Source organism: Pelophylax lessonae, assembly GCF_965119305.1.
Source record: "Pelophylax lessonae genome assembly, chromosome: 12".
Classification (NCBI taxonomy): Eukaryota; Metazoa; Chordata; class Amphibia; order Anura; family Ranidae; genus Pelophylax; species Pelophylax lessonae.
In genome coordinates this window covers 10,460,120-10,477,529 of record NC_138779.1, presented here as the reverse complement: position 1 = coordinate 10,477,529, position 17,410 = coordinate 10,460,120, and the positions used below count along the sequence as shown (strand labels likewise).

The window sequence follows — 17,410 nt, the reverse complement described above, 5'->3', positions numbered from 1 at the left end:
TAATGTAAACAAGCCGCCTGTCATTCTCCCCTGTGTATAAACAGTGATCATACGGTTCTACTATGTAGGACCGTTGATCACTGTTCCTACACTTCAAGCCACAGCCAATCACAGTAAGAATCACGCCCCTAGGGACACACACCACCCCTCCCTCTCAAATAAAGTTAACCCCTTCACTACCAGTGTCATTTTGCAGTAACAGTGCATATGTATAGCACTGATTACTGCAGTAATGTTACTGGTAACCCCAAAAATGTCAGTCAAGGGTCCGATCTGTCCGCCGCAATGTCGCAGTACAGCTAAATAAATCGCAGATCGCCGCCATTACGCGTTAAAAAAAAAAAAAACACCAAAAATGACAAAAATCTTTCCCTTAGTAAACGCTATAACTTTTGCGCAAACCAATCAAAATATGCTTTTTGCAATTTTTTTTTTACCAAACATATGCAGCAGAAAACAAATTGGCCAAAAATGTTAAAAAATTTTGATTTTTAAAGTTTTTTTTGGGGGAATTTCATATAAAAAAATGTGAAATATTGTTATTTTTGCAAAATATACGCTCTATTTTTGTTTATAGCGCAAAAAGTAAAAATCGCACAGGTGATCAAATACCACCAAAAGAAAGCTCTGTTTGTGGGAAAAAAAGGACGTCAAATTCATTTAGGTACAGCGTCGCACAAACGCGCAATTGTCCGTTACAGTCACGCAGTAAAAAATTGCAAAAAAACCCCCGGTCAGGAAGGGGGTAAAATCTTCCGGGGCTTAAGTGGTTAAATTCACTTTGCACATGTACATAGAGAAACAGCTATTTCTTCAGAATAACAAAAGGTAGGAATCTGCTACAAAGTTTGTTACAATCCCTGCAATGTACAGAGATCATTTGTAAATGGAGTTAATATTTAACTACATAAATACATTTTTTTAAGGAGCCAAAGACCTCAGCTCAGCTGATGGAGGAGTGGGGCCTGGACAATGTGGACTATGTCTTCTCTGAAGAGGATTATCACACGCTGACCAACTACAAGGCCTTCAGCCAGTTTGTGAGGTGAGAGATGGAGGAAGGATGGAGTAATTGTGTGTTCTAAGCTCTACATGAACTGCAATTTCCCCAGGGTTGGGGCTAGGCTGAGGGTCAGGGGGACATTCGTTCCCCAGGTCAGAACACATATTATATGTTGGGCTGGTTGCCCTGGGTGGAAATTCTCCCCGATTTACACCACAGTCAGTGCAGGGCCCACAGCTATTGAGAGCTGCTGGGCGATATGTAGCTATCTAGTCTCTGTTCAGACCTGCAATCACAACCCCGGCACAGTTTGAGCTGGAGGCTACGCTGGACTGATTTAAACGGTTACTGGTATTTATTGGTGGTTCTGCGGATGGATAGTGGTGCTGGTCCTCCTTTGAGCCCTCAATTGAGCGACTTGCCATGTGATTTGACAAATTGCATGACAAGTCGCACCCAATTGTCAGCAACAGCCATGTTAAAATCGGTGCCACACAGACTTTGCGGTGCTGCATTGATTTGAAAAAGTAGTTCCTGTAGTACTTTAGGCGCTTTCGGGTGCGACTTGCATAGACAAAAGTCACACCTGAAGTTTCGCTGACACGCGGCTTTGAAATTGTGGGATTGCAGATGAAGTCAGACGATTTCAAAGCCGCATCCAATGTGAACGAGGTGTGAAGGTTTGGGCTGCTACCTTACTCGTGCTGTGGAGCCGTTGCTTCAGCAGAATCAATACTTGGAGGAAGGAGCGCCCGTTATCCAGAATAATGTAAGACCTAAAAGGAGAATTCAGTCGTTTATTGAAAGTAAAAAAAATGTTGTCTAATCCCAGGCCTCCTCTCTTACCAGCAGAAACTAGCCACATATCTGTTTATTGCAGCTAAGTGCACAATAGCAAGGGCCAGGAAAAAGGCGCTGTTCTATCAGAATACCGCTACCTATAAGATTCTGCAACTGGAAGTGACGTTCGGACGAGAACAACTTAAAGCGGAGTTCCGGCCTCGAAATCGGCTTTGGGCCATCCGCTTGCTCAGTGTCACCTGAAAAATAAATGGATAATCACAATTTTTTTTTTGTTTACTTACCTTGATATTGAAGAAAATATACTCATCTTCCTTCCACTTCCTCCCTCTGCGGCCGCTGCCCTTCCTGCTTGCATTGATTCCTGGGAGCTGAACGTCATCGCTCCCAGGAATCAATGCGCCTTCACCGGCCCCGCTCGTCACTTCCGGAGCAGGCGCGTCATTCCCTGCTAAACAGCTTCTGGGCATGCCCAGAAGCTGTGCAGGGATGACGCGCCTGCCCCGGGAAGTGACCGTGGGGCCGGTGCAGTGCATTGTGATACCGAAGAGGACACGGAAGAGGACGCAGAAGAGGACGCGCTGAGATGGCAGCGCTGGAGAAGAAATTTTCAAGGTAAGTATTTCTTCTAAAAGGTCAGTGCAACCTGGGACAGTTCAGAGGCTATCCATTGTGGAATGCACTAGCCCTGACTGTCCCGGGGGAATTTATATAAAAAAAATCATGCGCCATGCGTTCCAACATGGCTGCTATGGTGTCAGTGGGGGGGAAGAATGCCCCATCGTTGGTATCAATGAGAGGAATAGTGCCCCATTGTTGATGTCAGTGGGAAGAATAGTGCCCTATAGTTGGTATCAGTGGGAGGATTAGTGGCCCATCGTTGGTATCAGTGGGAGGAATAGTGTCCCATCATTGGTGTCAGTGGGAGGAATAGTGCCCTATAGTTGGTATCAGTGGGAGGAATAGTGCCCCATCATTGGTGTCAGTGGGAAGAATAGTGCCCTATAGTTGGTATCAGTGGAAGTAATAGTGTCCCATCATTGGTATCAGTGGGAGGAATAGTGCCCCATCATTGGTGTCAGTGGGAGGAATAGTGCCCCATCATTGGTGTCAGTGGGAGGAATAGTGCTCCATCATTGGTGTCAGTGGGAGGAATAGTGTCCCATCATTGGTGTCAGTGGGAGGAATAGTGTCCCATCATTGGTGTCAGTGGGAGGGATAGTGTCCCATCATTGGTGTCAGTGGGAAGAATAGTGCCCCATCATTGGTGTCAGTGGGAAGAATAGTGCCCTATAGTTGGTATCAGTGGAAGTAATAGTGTCCCATCATTGGTATCAGTGGGAGGAATAGTGCCCCATCATTGGTGTCAGTGGGAGGAATAGTGCTCCATCATTGGTGTCAGTGGGAGGAATAGTGTCCCATCATTGGTGTCAGTGGGAGGAATAGTGTCCCATCATTGGTGTCAGTGGAAGGGATAGTGTCCCATCATTGGTGTCAGTGGGAGGAATAGTGCCCCATCATTGGTGTCAGTGGGAAGAATAGTGCCCTATAGTTGGTATCAGTGGAAGTAATAGTGTCCCATCATTGGTATCAGTGGGAGGAATAGTGCCCCATCATTGGTGTCAGTGGGAGGAATAGTGTCCCCATCATTGGTGTCAGTGGAAGGAATAGTGCCCCCACATTGGTGTCAGTGGGAGGAATAGTGCCCCATCATTGGTGTCAGTGGAAGGAATAGTGTCCCCATCATTGGTGTCAGTGGAAGGAATAGTGTCCCCATCATTGGTGTCAGTGGAAGGAATAGTGCCCCCACATTGGTGTCAGTGGGAGGAATAGTGCCCCATCATTGCTATCAGTGGAAGGAAAGTGCCCCATTTTTGGCGTCACTGGAAGGAAGAGTGCCCCAAGGGCCATATAAAGGCAAGCAAAGGGCCTGCAGTTTGGAGAACACTACCTTAGAGTTTATAACTCATTATGAGGGTTTTTTTTTTTTTTTTTTTTCGTCTGGAGTGCGATTTTAAACAGAACTATCGAATCATGTCATGGACAAAAAATTGTAGAATGTAGAATACAGATTCCTTCCACCTATAGCACATCAGTCACTAAACCACAGAGGTTTTTATAATCCTATTTGATTGAATGATTTTTATTTCAGTGTTATTCCTTTACTGAAAGTTTTATTTGTTTAGGTCTATTTTATGTCATGTTAATGGAAGTAAATCACTTTATCATTATTATACTTTCTAGGCCTTTAATAGCCAAGAAGAATCCCAAGATCCCCATGTCCAAGATGATGACCGTGCTTGGTGCCAAATGGCGGGAGTTTAGCGCCAACAACCCACTGAAAGGCAGCTCGGCGGCGGCAGCTGCTGCGGCGGTGGCGGCTGCTGTTGAAACTGTGGCAGTTGCTCCTCCCCTCCTTGTTGAGCCTCAGCCGCCTCCTCAGCCTCCACCTATAAGGAAGGCAAAGACTAAGGAAGGAAAAGGTGAGCTGTGGAGGCGACGGTTGTAAGGAATGGGATGCAGGAAGGTCTACCTTTTCAGAACGTGGTCAAAAAATTATTTTTATGTTAGAAGTTATTTGTAGGACTGAAGAAGAAAAAAATAAAAAAAATTGGTTACTCCTCAAAGGGTAACTTCACTTTTGTGGGGTAAAAAATAATATAACACATACAATTGCTACACAGATCATATTGTAATTGAATGCTATTAAAAATAATCTTTTCTTTCCAATCTGCAGCCGCTGTAATTTTCTGTAAAATGCAATATGGCCGCCTAGAGGTGATCTGTACACAGATGGTATACAAAGCACTTGTGTGATTGGCTCACTGATTCTCCCAGAAATCTGCACTAAGATACGAGTCAGATTTTGGCATCCCCTGCAACACAAATGTCATTTTTGGTGAGATATTCCCAAAGGGAAATCACGTCTAAAAGGATGCAGACCCTGCCACTTTCCTCATTAGAGCCCTGTAGGTGCAGCAGCTGATTGATAATGATAATGTCACTCCCGCTCACATTCACTCTACACATGGGCACAGAGAAACAAACCGCTATTTCTTCTGCTACAAAGTTTGTTACAATGTGTGTGCAATGTACAGAGATCACCCAAAGGTTTTTTTTTTTTAAAAAACAAAAGTGGAGTTACTCTTTAATATCTATGATTTAGGAAGTTATCTTTCCCAGTAACACCACTATGAGACTTTTTTAACTCCTCTTTCTGTCTGTCTGCCTCTTTTTTCTGTCAGTCTGTCTGGTTTGTCTGTCCTCTGTGTGTGTGTATGGTTTGTTCTGCCTTTGTCTATATGTCCTGTTTGTATCTGTCCATCCGTATCTCCTGTCTGCCTCTCTACCAGTCTGCTTTATATGTCAGGCTGTCCTGGGACAGAACAGATTTTTGTTAGTTTTTCTAATTAATTGGGATGTAGGTGGATGGGGGTTGGGGTGGTGTTTTGCAGATTTTTTTGACCCTTGCCAAGTACGCTGCAAAAGCCATAGAGAAAGAAAGTACACCTTAAGCACGCTGGGGCACAAAATGTATCCAAATTTTATACAATTGCAAAAAACGTCTCCCTAGTCCAAAAAAAAACAAAACAAACCTGCTCGTGTTTAGGTGTCTTTTATGAGATAGGGCCTTGGTGCGCAACCTGTTGTCCAGGGGTCAGATGGATGCAGGACGCAGTCTCTTACCATCTCTTGTAGTATGTCTGCATCTCTGACCATTTCCTGTAGTATGTCTGCGGTCTCTGACCATCTCCTGTATCATGTCTGCAGTCTCTGACCATCTCCTGTATCATGTCTGCAGTGTCTCACCATCTCCTGTAGTATGTCCGTAGTCTCTGATCATCTCCTGTATCATGCCTGCAATCTCTTACCATCTCTTGTAGTTTGTCTGCAGTCTCTGGCCATCTCTTGTAGTATATCTGTAGTCTCTGACTGTCTCCTGTAGTAGGTCTCCATTCTCTGACCATCTCCTGTATCATGTCTGCAGTCTCTGACCATCTCATGTAGTATGTCTGCAGTCTCTGACCATCTCTTGTAGTATGTCTGCAGTCTTTGACCATCTCTTGTAGTATGTCTGCAGTCTCTGGCCATCTCTTGTAGTATGTCTGCAGTCTCTGACCATCTCATGTAGTATGTCTGCAGTCTCTGACCATCTCTTGTAGTATGTCTGCAGTCTCTGGCCATCTCTTGTAGTATGTCTGCAGTCTCTGACCATCTCATGTAGTATGTCTGCAGTCTCTGGCCATCTCTTGTAGTATGTCTGCAGTCTCTGGCCATCTCTTGTAGTATGTCTGCAGTCTCTGACCATCTCTTGTAGTATGTCTGCAGTCTCTGACCATCTCATGTAGTATGTCTGCAGTCTCTGGCCATCTCTTGTAGTATGTCTGCAGTCTCTGACCATCTCTTGTAGTATGTCTGCAGTCTCTGGCCATCTCTTGTAGTATGTCTGCAGTCTCTGACCATCTCATGTAGTATGTCTGCAGTCTCTGGCCATCTCTTGTAGTATGTCTGCAGTCTCTGACCATCTCTTGTAGTATGTCTGCAGTCTCTGGCCATCTCTTGTAGTATGTCTGCAGTCTCTGACCATCTCATGTAGTATGTCTGCAGTCTCTGACCATCTCTTGTAGTATGTCTGCAGTCTCTGGCCATCTCTTGTAGTATGTCTGCAGTCTCTGACCATCTCATGTAGTATGTCTGCAGTCTCTGACCATCTCTTGTAGTATGTCTGCAGTCTCTGACTGTCTCCTGTAGTAGCTCTGTATTCTCTGACCATCTCATGTATCATTTCTGTAGTCTACCACCATCTCCTGTAGTATACCTGCAGTCTCTGACATTCTCTTGAATCATGTCTGCAATCTCTGACCATCTCTAGTATCATGTCTGCAGTCTCTGACCATCTCCTGTATTATGTCTGCAGTCTCTTACTATCTCCAATAGTATGTCTGCAGTCTCTGACTGTCTCTTGTATCATGTCTGCAATTTCGGACCTTATCTTATATCATGACCATATTATTTGGCTATATCCTGCTGTGTCCGCTATCTCAGATAATAAATATTCACTTAATTGTATGTGCGGCCCTTTGGTGATGTTGGGGGCCATACGTGGGGACCCCCATATCAAAACAATTGGCTACTGTGCTAGGGAGTTTTTTTTTTTTTTTTTAATTAGATCCAAGGTTTTTTTTAATTGAATATATAAACTTTTAAAAATCTCCTTGCCGGAGTGCTTCTTCTCTTTTGTAGTTGTATCAGATTGTTTACACTCATTGATGGCATGGTATGTGAGATTTGGGTGCAAAGGTGTGACTGGGTTATTTGTATTTATTCCTTCTGTCTATGGGACTCACAGAATAACTGCAGCAGTAAAAACTATAGTTGTTGCCCAAAGCAGCCAATCAGATTCAAATCTGGTTCCTGAGAATATCTGCTCACTATCTGCTGTTTTCCTTTGATCCAGATTTTGTAAATCATCCTTTACTTATATATCTGTGTGGTGGTGGTGTAATTGTCATTATTACTATTACATTTGTGTTTTTTGTTTAATATAGTGACTATTTTTTTTTTTTTTCAGGCCCTGGTGTCAGAAAAAAATCAAAATCCAAAGATGCTAAAAAGAAGGGCAAAGGCAAGAAGATTTCAACTCTAAAGTTTAAATTTGGAGGGATGGCAAGCAAGCGAAAAAAGGGATCTTCGGTAAGCGAAACAGAGAAACGTGACCGATAACGGTCAGTTCCCAGCAGAAGGGCATGTGTGGCTGGTCTTTGGGCTTCTGTTGATTGCAGCAGTTTGTCATTCGTTTGAGCCATTTTTGAGTGTATTTGGAATTTCTTTGAGACATTTTTGAGTGTATTTGGAATTTCTTTGAGATATTTTTGAGCTTATTTGGAATTTTTTTGGGACATTTTTGAGCTTATTTGGAATTTTTTTGAGACATTTTTGAGCGTATTTGGAATTTCTTTGGGCTCTGAGGAAGAGGCTGGGCCTCGAAACGCGTCAGCCGTCAACTCATCAGTTATGAACGATTGTATGGACTACACCCGGACGTTTGAGCAATTGAGCTTGATATGATTTATTTTATCTACGTCTGTGAGTAGCCATTTTTTAATGTTACTTCAATAAAGCCTTCTATTGAGGATAATGCGCTAGGTCGGTGCGCCCTTTTTTGTTTCTTTGCTTTCAGTACCGGTGGACTACCCCAGTCCGTTATGGGCAGCAAGACCTAAGCCATCTAAGAAGCCAGTTGTGAGTCCCGGGAGGAGTGTGGTCGAGGGGCCTGGATACCAAGCGCAGGAGGAGGGTGGTCACACCTTATTGTTTTTTGGAGAAGGGCATGTGTGGCTGGTCTTTGGGCTTCTGTTGATTGCAGCAGTTTGTCATTCGTTTGAGCCATTTTTGAGTGTATTTGGAATTTCTTTGAGACATTTTTGAGTGTATTTGGAATTTCTTTGAGATATTTTTGAGCTTATTTGGAATTTTTTTGGGACATTTTTGAGCTTATTTGGAATTTTTTTGAGACATTTTTGAGCGTATTTGGAATTTCTTTGGGAAATTTTTGAGCTTATTTGAAATTTTTTGAGACATTTTTTAGCTTATTTGAAATTTTTTGAGAAATTTTTTTAGCTTATTTGAAATTTTTTGAGAAATTTTTGAGCTTATTTGAAATTTTTTGACATTTAACCTGCAGTTGACTTCCTTTTGACCTGTTTCAGGCTGGTTTTACATCCCCATAGACGTGTATGGGAATACAAAACCCGTTTGGAATGAACAAAAGCTGATCAACACAGACACTTATCATACAGTGGGGAATTATAATGATTTGATCCCTCACAGATTTTGTAAGTTTGCCCACTTACAAAGAAATGAAGGGTCTATAATTTTTTTATCATAGGTGTAATTTAAATGATAGAGACAGAATATCAACCAAAAATCCAGAAAAAACACATGATACAAATGTTATAAATTGAGTTGCAGTTCAGTGAGTAAAATAAGTATTTGATCACCAAGTAAATCATGACTTAGTAGTTGGTGGAGAAGCCCTTGTTGGGAAGCACAGAGGTCAGACGTTTCTTGTAGTTGGTGACCAGGTTTGCACACATCTCAGGGGGGATTTTGGTCCACTCTTCTTTACAGATCTTCTCTAAATCCTTAAGGTTTCTTGGCTGTTGCTTGGCAACTCAAAGTTTAAGCTCCCTCCATAAATTTTTTATAGGATTAGGGTTTGGAGACTGGCTAGGCCACTCCATGATCTCAATGTGCTTCTTCTTGAGCCACTCCTTTGTTGCCTTGGCGGTATGTTTTGGGTCATTGTCATGCTGGAAGACCCATCCATGACCCATCTTCAGTGTTCTGGCTGAGGGAAGAAGGTTCTCATCCAAGATTTTACAATACATGGCCCCGTCCATTGGCCCCTCAATGCGGCAAAGTCAGCCTGTACCTTTAGTAGAGAAACCGCCCCAAAGCATAAATCTGCAGGGGATCAAATCATTATTTTCCCCCACTGTATTTAGTTTTGCAATCGTGATTTTAATTGTAGGCAGTCATAATGTCTCTTCTCTAGCACGGAAGACTCAGTTGAAGGTTATACAAAGTGTATCTTGCCCATAGCAATCAGTCATTTCTTCCTTTTTTCGTCTTTCTATACTAAATGAAAGTGGAAATCTGATTTCTATGGGCATGGCCTGTGAGGAGGGATAGCCAGTCATAAGCCCTGCCACTCCAGGTCTAAAACATTGATGTTAGACATCCATCAAAAAAGGCAGTTCCCATGCAGTGCCACCACAGTCATCACACATTTAGATAGATTTTTTTTTTTTTGCTTCCCTTATATGTTTAAAGTTGAAGTATGGGTTAACAAAAAAAGAAACAAGCACACATACTGCCCTCTATGCCGCAGCATCAGTGTACTGCTCCAGTTGTACCCCACTAATTCTAAGCCCAAAATCACATGACTGTTGATCGCTCAGTTCTCAGTCTGCTTGCAGCAGAGAACAGTGACTGTCACTCAAAAGCTCTCTTCTCTGCCCCTCCAGTGTTCACTGGAGCATCAGGGGAGGGGGCAGGTGCAGCCGGCTCTCAACCATGAAGCCAGCTGTCAATCAGGCAGCTGGGTGAATCCAGATAATATTGTCTGAACCTGTAATGGCTCTACCCCATCAGCTGATAGCGGGCAATAGCTAATTCTGGGTCGCAGGAGAGCAAAACTGAGTGCACTGCTGTGACCCACAGGAGAAGTATGGCCAAAAAATATTTTAAATAATAAATGTGCTGTAGGTAGAGTTTTTCTTTTAAAAGAGAAGTACGGCCAAACTTTTTAAACAGGGTAACAGGAGTACAATAACGTGCTCTCCTGTGACCCACATTCAACTGATAGTGGGCTGTTGATCAGCTAGTGATCGACCGATATCGTTTTTTTAACGCCAATACCGATATTTTGTTCATCGGATATCGGCCGATTTTGGCCGATATTTTCGGACATTAAAAAAAAATGTTTTTTTTTAATGTCTACAGGTACTGTGGTGGAGGGATCTGTGGGTCTAAAAGACCCCAAACCCCTCCTCTGCACTTAAAAGAATTCAAAACGCCAAGTTTGGCTGTTTTGAATACTGTAGGTTTTTTTAATTTGGCGACGCCAGTACCCGGAAGTGATGTCATATCATGACATCACTTCCGGGATTTTGGCACCGAATTAAAAAAAATGGAGACCTGGTCAGACGGCGCTGGTGCAGATGGAGACCCGATCAGATGGCGGCGGTGAAGGTAGGATGCCCAGGTCTCCCGGTGGGATGGAAGACCCAGGCAAGCCTCAGAAGGCGGCGGGAGGGGGGGGGACTTCCCCTCCCGCTCCTTGTAATGATAGCCGAGCGGCTTCTCAGTCGCATCGGTTGTCATTACAAGACAGCCGACCATCGGCTATGGACACCGGTACCGGGGTGATGCCTCTAGCTGCAGGAATCACTCCGATACAAGCACTTTCCCGAAATATCGGTAACCTCAGGGGCCGATTCAGATATATCGGGGAACTTCCGGGATTTCAGCACCGAATTCAAAAAAATGGAGACCTGGTCAGACGGCGCCGGTGCAGATGGAGACCCGATCAGATGGCGGCGATGAAGGTAGGATGCCCAGGTCTCCCGGTGGGATGGAAGACCCAGGCAAGCCTCAGAAGGCGGCGGGAGGGGGGGGGACTTCCCCTCCCGCTCCTTGTAATGATAGCCGAGCGGCTTCTCAGTCGCATCGATTGTCATTACAAGACAGCCGACCATCGGCTATGGACACCGGTACCGGGGTGATGCCTCTAGCTCCAGGAATCACTCCGATACAAGCACTTTCCTGAAATATCGGTAACCTCAGGGGCCGATTCAGATATATCGGGGAAAGTGCATATCCGCCATTCCTTGTTTTTTTTTGTTTTTGTTTTAGTTGACTCTAGGGTAAAATGTAATTTTAAATCCTATTGGCTCCTAAAGGAAACACAGATACTATACCTTGATAAGTGAACTTTTTTAAAAAAAAAATATTTTTTTTGTTGATCCCAGAAAAGTAATCAAGATTCTAAAAAGGAAAAAAAAACATTTATTTTTTTTATATATATATATATATACATACACACACTACATAATTATTTTGTATTTCTGTATATCCAGAGTGATGAAGACGAGAGGGATGAGTCGGATTTTGATAGTGCCAGTATTAACAGTTCCTCCATTCGATCGGATCTGTCTGGGCTAGGAAAAAAAGCAAAACGGGGGAGGAAAAAAAAGCGAGGTAAGCAATTTTGTTAAATAACTTTTAGAAATAAAAAATTAGTAAGTATATTGGTTCACAGAGCAGCCCGGATCCTCCTCTTCTCAGGTCCCTTATTCCTGCTCCTGGTCCCTCCCTCCTATCGAGTGCCCCCACAGCAAGCAGCTTGCTGTGGGGGCACCTGAGTCGAGCTGCAGTTCCGTGTGTCCATTCAGACACGGAGCTGCCATTCGGCCCCACCCCCTCTCTCTCCTGATTGGCTCACTGACTTTGATTAACAGTCGCGGGTGCCAATGGCACCTCGGATGTATCTCAGCCAATTAGGAGGGAGAGTCCCAGGATGGCCGAGGGACTCGGGGACATGGCTGGACAGGGAGGGGGCTCAGGTAAGTATTTGGGGGTGCTGGGGAGGCTGCTAAACACAGATAGCTTTTTATCTTAATGCATAGAATTCATTAACATAAAAAAACCTTCCTTCCTTTACAACTCCTTTACCCCTTAGGTTCCACAATGAGTATACCCAGCATGCTTTACTGCATATACAGACTGATTTTACTGTTGTGGGTTTAGTAACACTTTAGATTTTGTTAATTTAAAAAAATAAATAAATAAATGCTATTTGTTTTTGCAGGTAAAAAAAAAATGTGCATTTATTTATTCCTTTATTTATTTTTTGAATCTGTAAAGCATCGCACCAGTGATAAGCAGATCGCTGGTGCCATGCAGGTCACTTGCAGATCTGCCAGTGTATGTGTGTGCCCGTCCATTCTATTTAGGCAGGCAGATAGACTGACAGGAAGAATCAATGAACTACCATGGCGGTCCACAAAGGATGTCGGGGCTTGTAGTTCATTCACAGAGCTGATTTCAAAATCTGACAACCAGTACAGGGAACTTCTACCCGTACTGCTGTCACAGAGAGTGTGGGGATCAGGCAGCGGCTGCAGCATTGGGGAACATGTTACACCTAAAACCGGTTGGAACATGTAACATGTTCCCAAAGGTGAACTTATCCTTTAACACTTTCTTCAGCTCCAAGCATGTGTCAACTCATTTCACTCTCCCCACAAACATGCCAAATGCAGATGGTCACCAAACAGCATATTATTATTATTATTATTATTATAAGTTAAAGTGGTTCTGTGTCTTAGGTCTGTTTCACCAAACTGCAGGATTTCCTCCCGGCATTATTCAAACAGCCAAACCTTATGGCAGAATCGTAACTAGAACCTTCAGGGACCCGGTGCAAGAAACCAAGAAGGGCCCCCCGGACCCCTGGCTGGGGCCCTTCCCTTCAAGCCTGGGGCTCTTCCCACTGATCCTGGGGCCCTTTACTCTCGTTGCTGAGCTCTTTATTACGGTCCCGCAGTGGGACCCTTTCACAAGTTCTGCAGTGGGCCCCCTTCCTGCCATCTTGGGGCCTCCCCGCGGTGGTGGAATGCCAGGGCCCGATCGCAAGTGTGACCTTTGCGATCCTGGAAGTTCACCCACTGGTGTCAGTAGTTTTTATTTTTTGGTACTTTCATTGTATTATTTTTTTATCATTTTATTTAATTTTTTTGCAAAGTCACTGACTATGACTCTGTCCATTGAGAAAAGGAAGGAGCTGGTAAATTACATATTTACCGACCCCTTCCTGGTTCTCTATTGTGACACATCCCCTGCAGCAGCCGGCAGGAGAGGGAAGGGAGCAAGGTGGGGGGGGATCAGGGGAGCACACAGGGGCCCAGAGACAGCAGAACACAAGTGAACTGGATAGGAGGAGTGGCGGGGGCAGCATACAGAGGAACCAATCTCCATTTTCCTCCTGCAGCTACAGGAGGAAAAAGAGGGCAGTGATTTCTCTACATGCTGCCCCCGCCGCCCCACCTATCCAGGTGTACAGGGGAGCCGCACAGGCTCCCTGGAGCATGGGGCCCGGTTGCAATTGAAACCCTTGCAACCCCTGTAGTTACGCCCCTGCCTTATGGACAGCATGCAGTTTCTGCAGCGTGAGGCTGGTTCAGGTTTAAAGTAACACATGCACTGTTTTCCTTAACATGTATAGCTTGGAAGAAAGAAGAGACAGAGGGGATATGATAGAAACTTTTAAATACATAAAGGGAATCAACTCCATAAAGGAGGAGAGCATATTTAAAAGAAGAAAAACTACCACAAGAGGACACAGTTTTAAATTAGAGGGGCAAAGGTTTAAAAGTAATATGAGGAAGTATTACTTTACTGAGAGAGTAGTGGATGCATGGAATAACCTTCCTGCAGAAGTGGTAGCTGCAAATACAGTGAAGGAGTTTAAGCATGCATGGGATAGGCATAAGGCTATCCTTCATATAAGATAGGGCCAGGGACTATTCATAGGATTCAGATATATTGGGCAGACTAGATGGGCCAAATGGTTCTTATCTGCCGACACATTCTATGTTTCTATGTTTTCTTTCGGTAGCTGAAGCCGGGGAAGGAGACGGCTATGAGACGGACCATCAGGATTACTGTGAAGTCTGCCAGCAAGGAGGGGAGATCATACTTTGTGACACTTGTCCTCGTGCCTATCACCTTGTCTGCCTGGATCCAGAACTGGAGAAAGCCCCCGAGGGCAAGTGGAGCTGCCCACACTGTGTAAGGAATTTTCTCTATCTCCTGTAATGACCCTGGACAGTGGAACTGCCTGTATTACCCGAGGCAATCGTCTGATTTCAAGTTCTGCTTTCTGGTGAAATCTGATATTTACAATGAATATCTTTATCTGACTATGAGTGTCACTTTAATACCAGCAGGGAAATCTAAATTGACCCTTAGTAATGTAGTTGCTTTCCGGCCCAGGGCATTGTAAAATGACGGCCGGACGGGAACCCTATTATTGTGGGAGAACTTCATACGACATCCTCCCTAGAACGCGCCTCGCTCCGGCTCGATTTGTCACCCGCTGTGTCCACCAGACAGGGCCGATAACAGATCACTGTACTGGTCCCCTGCCAGGATCATGTGATCACTGTGACCAGTTACAGCAGATCACATGAGAATTGTAAACAATTAATGGCTTCCTTTCATGACATTTATTGTGTGCAGTTGTGCTGCTAGCTGTGATTGGTCACAATGATCACATGGTACAGATAGGCCAATCACAGCCCATCTGTACCATGTGATTATCTGTGGCCAGTCAAAGCTAATCACAACAATACACACTTTCATTCAGTAAAAATGTTTCCTTATAGCAGTGAAATTTACTTGTATAAGCAATCATAGTGTGTAAAAAGAAACAAAAGTCCTGAGCAGTTCTTCAGAGTAGTACAATGTTGCTATGGTATCACTGTATTACTCTGGTCACAGTATGTTAAAAAAAAAAAAATATTGCAATTTTGATTCCCTCATCAGCACATTGTTGATGGGGGGATTTTTCTGCGTTATTGTGTTCTGACAGCAGATGTTTTTTTCCACCGTCAGAATACGATTCCTGCTGGTGGCTTTAGACAGGCTGGTTGCACTGAAGTTGATCTATAGATTGACTTCAGTACAACCAGCCTGCCTATAGGTGGATCGAAATGCCGATTGTCCCAGCTGAATTTTGATTAGTCTTTTGCCGGCCTTAGCGTTGACTTGGACAAAAGTCTAGACCAGGGATCCTCAAACTACGGCCCTCCAGCTGTTGCGGAACTACACATCCCATGAGGCATTGTAAAATTCTGACATTCACAGACATGACTAAGCATGATGGGAATTGTAGTTCCTGAACAACTTGAGGGCCATAGTTTGATGACCCCTGCTCTAGACCTTATGAAGTCAATTTATTGATTAAAGCTTAACCACTTGCCGACCGCCGCAAGTACATTTACTGCGGCGGTCAGCCCCTCACAGGCAAAGTGACGTATCGGTACGTCACTAGCCTGTGAGGCTCTGGGGAGCGAGCACGCGCCGCCGGATGCGCGTCCCGCTCGGTCACGGACCACCCCGCGCGTGTGCCCAGCGGACCCGATGTCCGCCGGTCACTCGGTGATCGTCTATTACACCGGGAGAAAGGCAGGCGGCTGATGTAAACAAAGCCGCCTGTCATTCTCCCCTGTGTAAGAATGGTGATCATACGGTTCTGCTATGACCGTTGATCACGGTTCTTACACCTCAAGCCACAGCCAATCACAGTTAGAATCACACCCCTAGGGACACACTTAACCCCTCCCTCTCAAAAAAAAGTTAACCCCTTCACTGCCAGTGTCATTTTACAGTAACAGTGCATATGTATAGCACTGATTACTGTAGAAATGTCACTGGTAACCCCAAAAGTGTAAAAAATGTCAGTCAAGGGTCCGATCTGTCCGCCGCAATGTCGCAGTCCCGCAAAAAAAAAAATCGCAGATCGCCGCCATTACACGTTAAAAAAAAATGACAAAAATCTTTCCCTTAGTTAGTAAACGCAATAACTTTTGCGCAAACCAATCAAAATACGCTTTTTGCGATTTTTTTTGCCAAACATATGTAGCATAAAACAAATTGGCCTAAAATGTTAAAAAATTTTGATTTTTACTTTTTTTTTTTATGGGAATTTCATATAAAAAAATGTGAAAAATATTGTTATTTTTGCAAAATTGACGCTCTTTTTTTGTTTATAGCGCATGATCAAAAAAATCGCACAGGTGATCAAATACCACCAAAAGAAAGCTCTGTTTGTGGGAAAGAAAGGACGTCAAATTCGTTTGGGTACAACGTCGCACGACCGCGCAATAGTCCATTGAAGTCACGCAGTGCCGAATCGCAAAATAGGCCCTGGTCAGGAAGGGGGTAAAATCTTCCCGGGCTTAAGTGGTTAAAGGAGAAGTATGGCCAAAGCTTTTTTTTTTTTCTTCCTACTTTTGTTCCGTGTTACAGCCTGTTGTCGGCTCATTTCACAGCCAAGCCAGGCTCAGGAAAGATCCAAGTCGGAATTACAGTCTGGATCCACCAAGACGCCTTAACCGGCAGCTGGCTCAGGTTCTCAGTGACCCACTCCCACCCCCTCCACAGCTAAGTGCTCCAGTGACTGCTGGAGGGGCAGATCAGAGAGCCAGTGACTGACAGTCACCTGCTCTCTGCACACTGAAGACTGAAACCTGAGCAATCAGCGCTCTTGGATCACTCAGTTCTCAGTATTAGGCCTGTTGCACATGGGAGTAACAACTGCTGAGTTTTTTTTTACTGATCTGAAATGAGATGCATTGTTGTACTCAGGCTGTGGCTGCGCTTAAATAAAATAAACTTTAAGACTTTTCACAGCTTTTGTTTTGATGCACCTAGAATGTATTTAGTGTATTTAAACTAAAGGTTTAATTGGATTTTGAGCTTTATAGTTTAAAGCCGTACTCCAGAAATTCAGGCACATTGCTAATTATGCAGGCATACTATAGAGAGGGATTTCATAATTCACATAGAATCTGTTGCAGCTGTGCCAATCAACCAATCAATTTCTAACTTCGGCTTGTTCAATTATTCTTTGACAATAAAACCTACGGGCTGATTGGTTACTATGCACAGCTGCACAAATTTCTTTGTACTCCAGTTTTAGTAAATCCCCCCATTATGATTTAAGTCCAACAAGGTGTATGCCAATTGGTAGACTTTATTTTTTTATTTACATCTGACAGTTTCATGGAGCTTCTGGTCTCATCTCCCTTAGCTTCAAATGCAGCTTCTATGCCCACTTCCTCCTGCCTCAATCACAGATTGCTTTGTAATATGTGAACTCATTTTACAAAATATAAAGGCTTCTGTGAATGGACAGCTGGGGGGAGGGGCAGACAGAGCTGAAGCTGTATTAGAGAGCAGAGTCTCTCCTTTAAGAGCCCTGGAGTGTAGGGATAGCTATCCTCCCGGAGCTCCATAAACCAGTCAGATGGTAAT

General features: G+C 44.0%; 1 protein-coding gene across 9 annotated transcripts in view; it reads left to right on the top strand.

Moving 5' to 3' along the window:
- The window catches only part of CHD5 (chromodomain helicase DNA binding protein 5), a 409,378-nt gene that overhangs the window by 162,094 nt on the left and 229,874 nt on the right, over positions 1-17,410 (top strand). For all 9 annotated transcript variants that reach the window (XM_082273263.1, XM_082273262.1, XM_082273261.1 and 6 more), the window contains exons 4-8: positions 927-1,045; positions 4,049-4,287; positions 7,377-7,498; positions 11,449-11,569; positions 13,989-14,161. In XM_082273263.1, the coding sequence (XP_082129389.1) occupies positions 927-1,045; positions 4,049-4,287; positions 7,377-7,498; positions 11,449-11,569; positions 13,989-14,161 (774 nt within the window). The remainder of the gene's footprint in view (positions 1-926; positions 1,046-4,048; positions 4,288-7,376; positions 7,499-11,448; positions 11,570-13,988; positions 14,162-17,410) is intronic.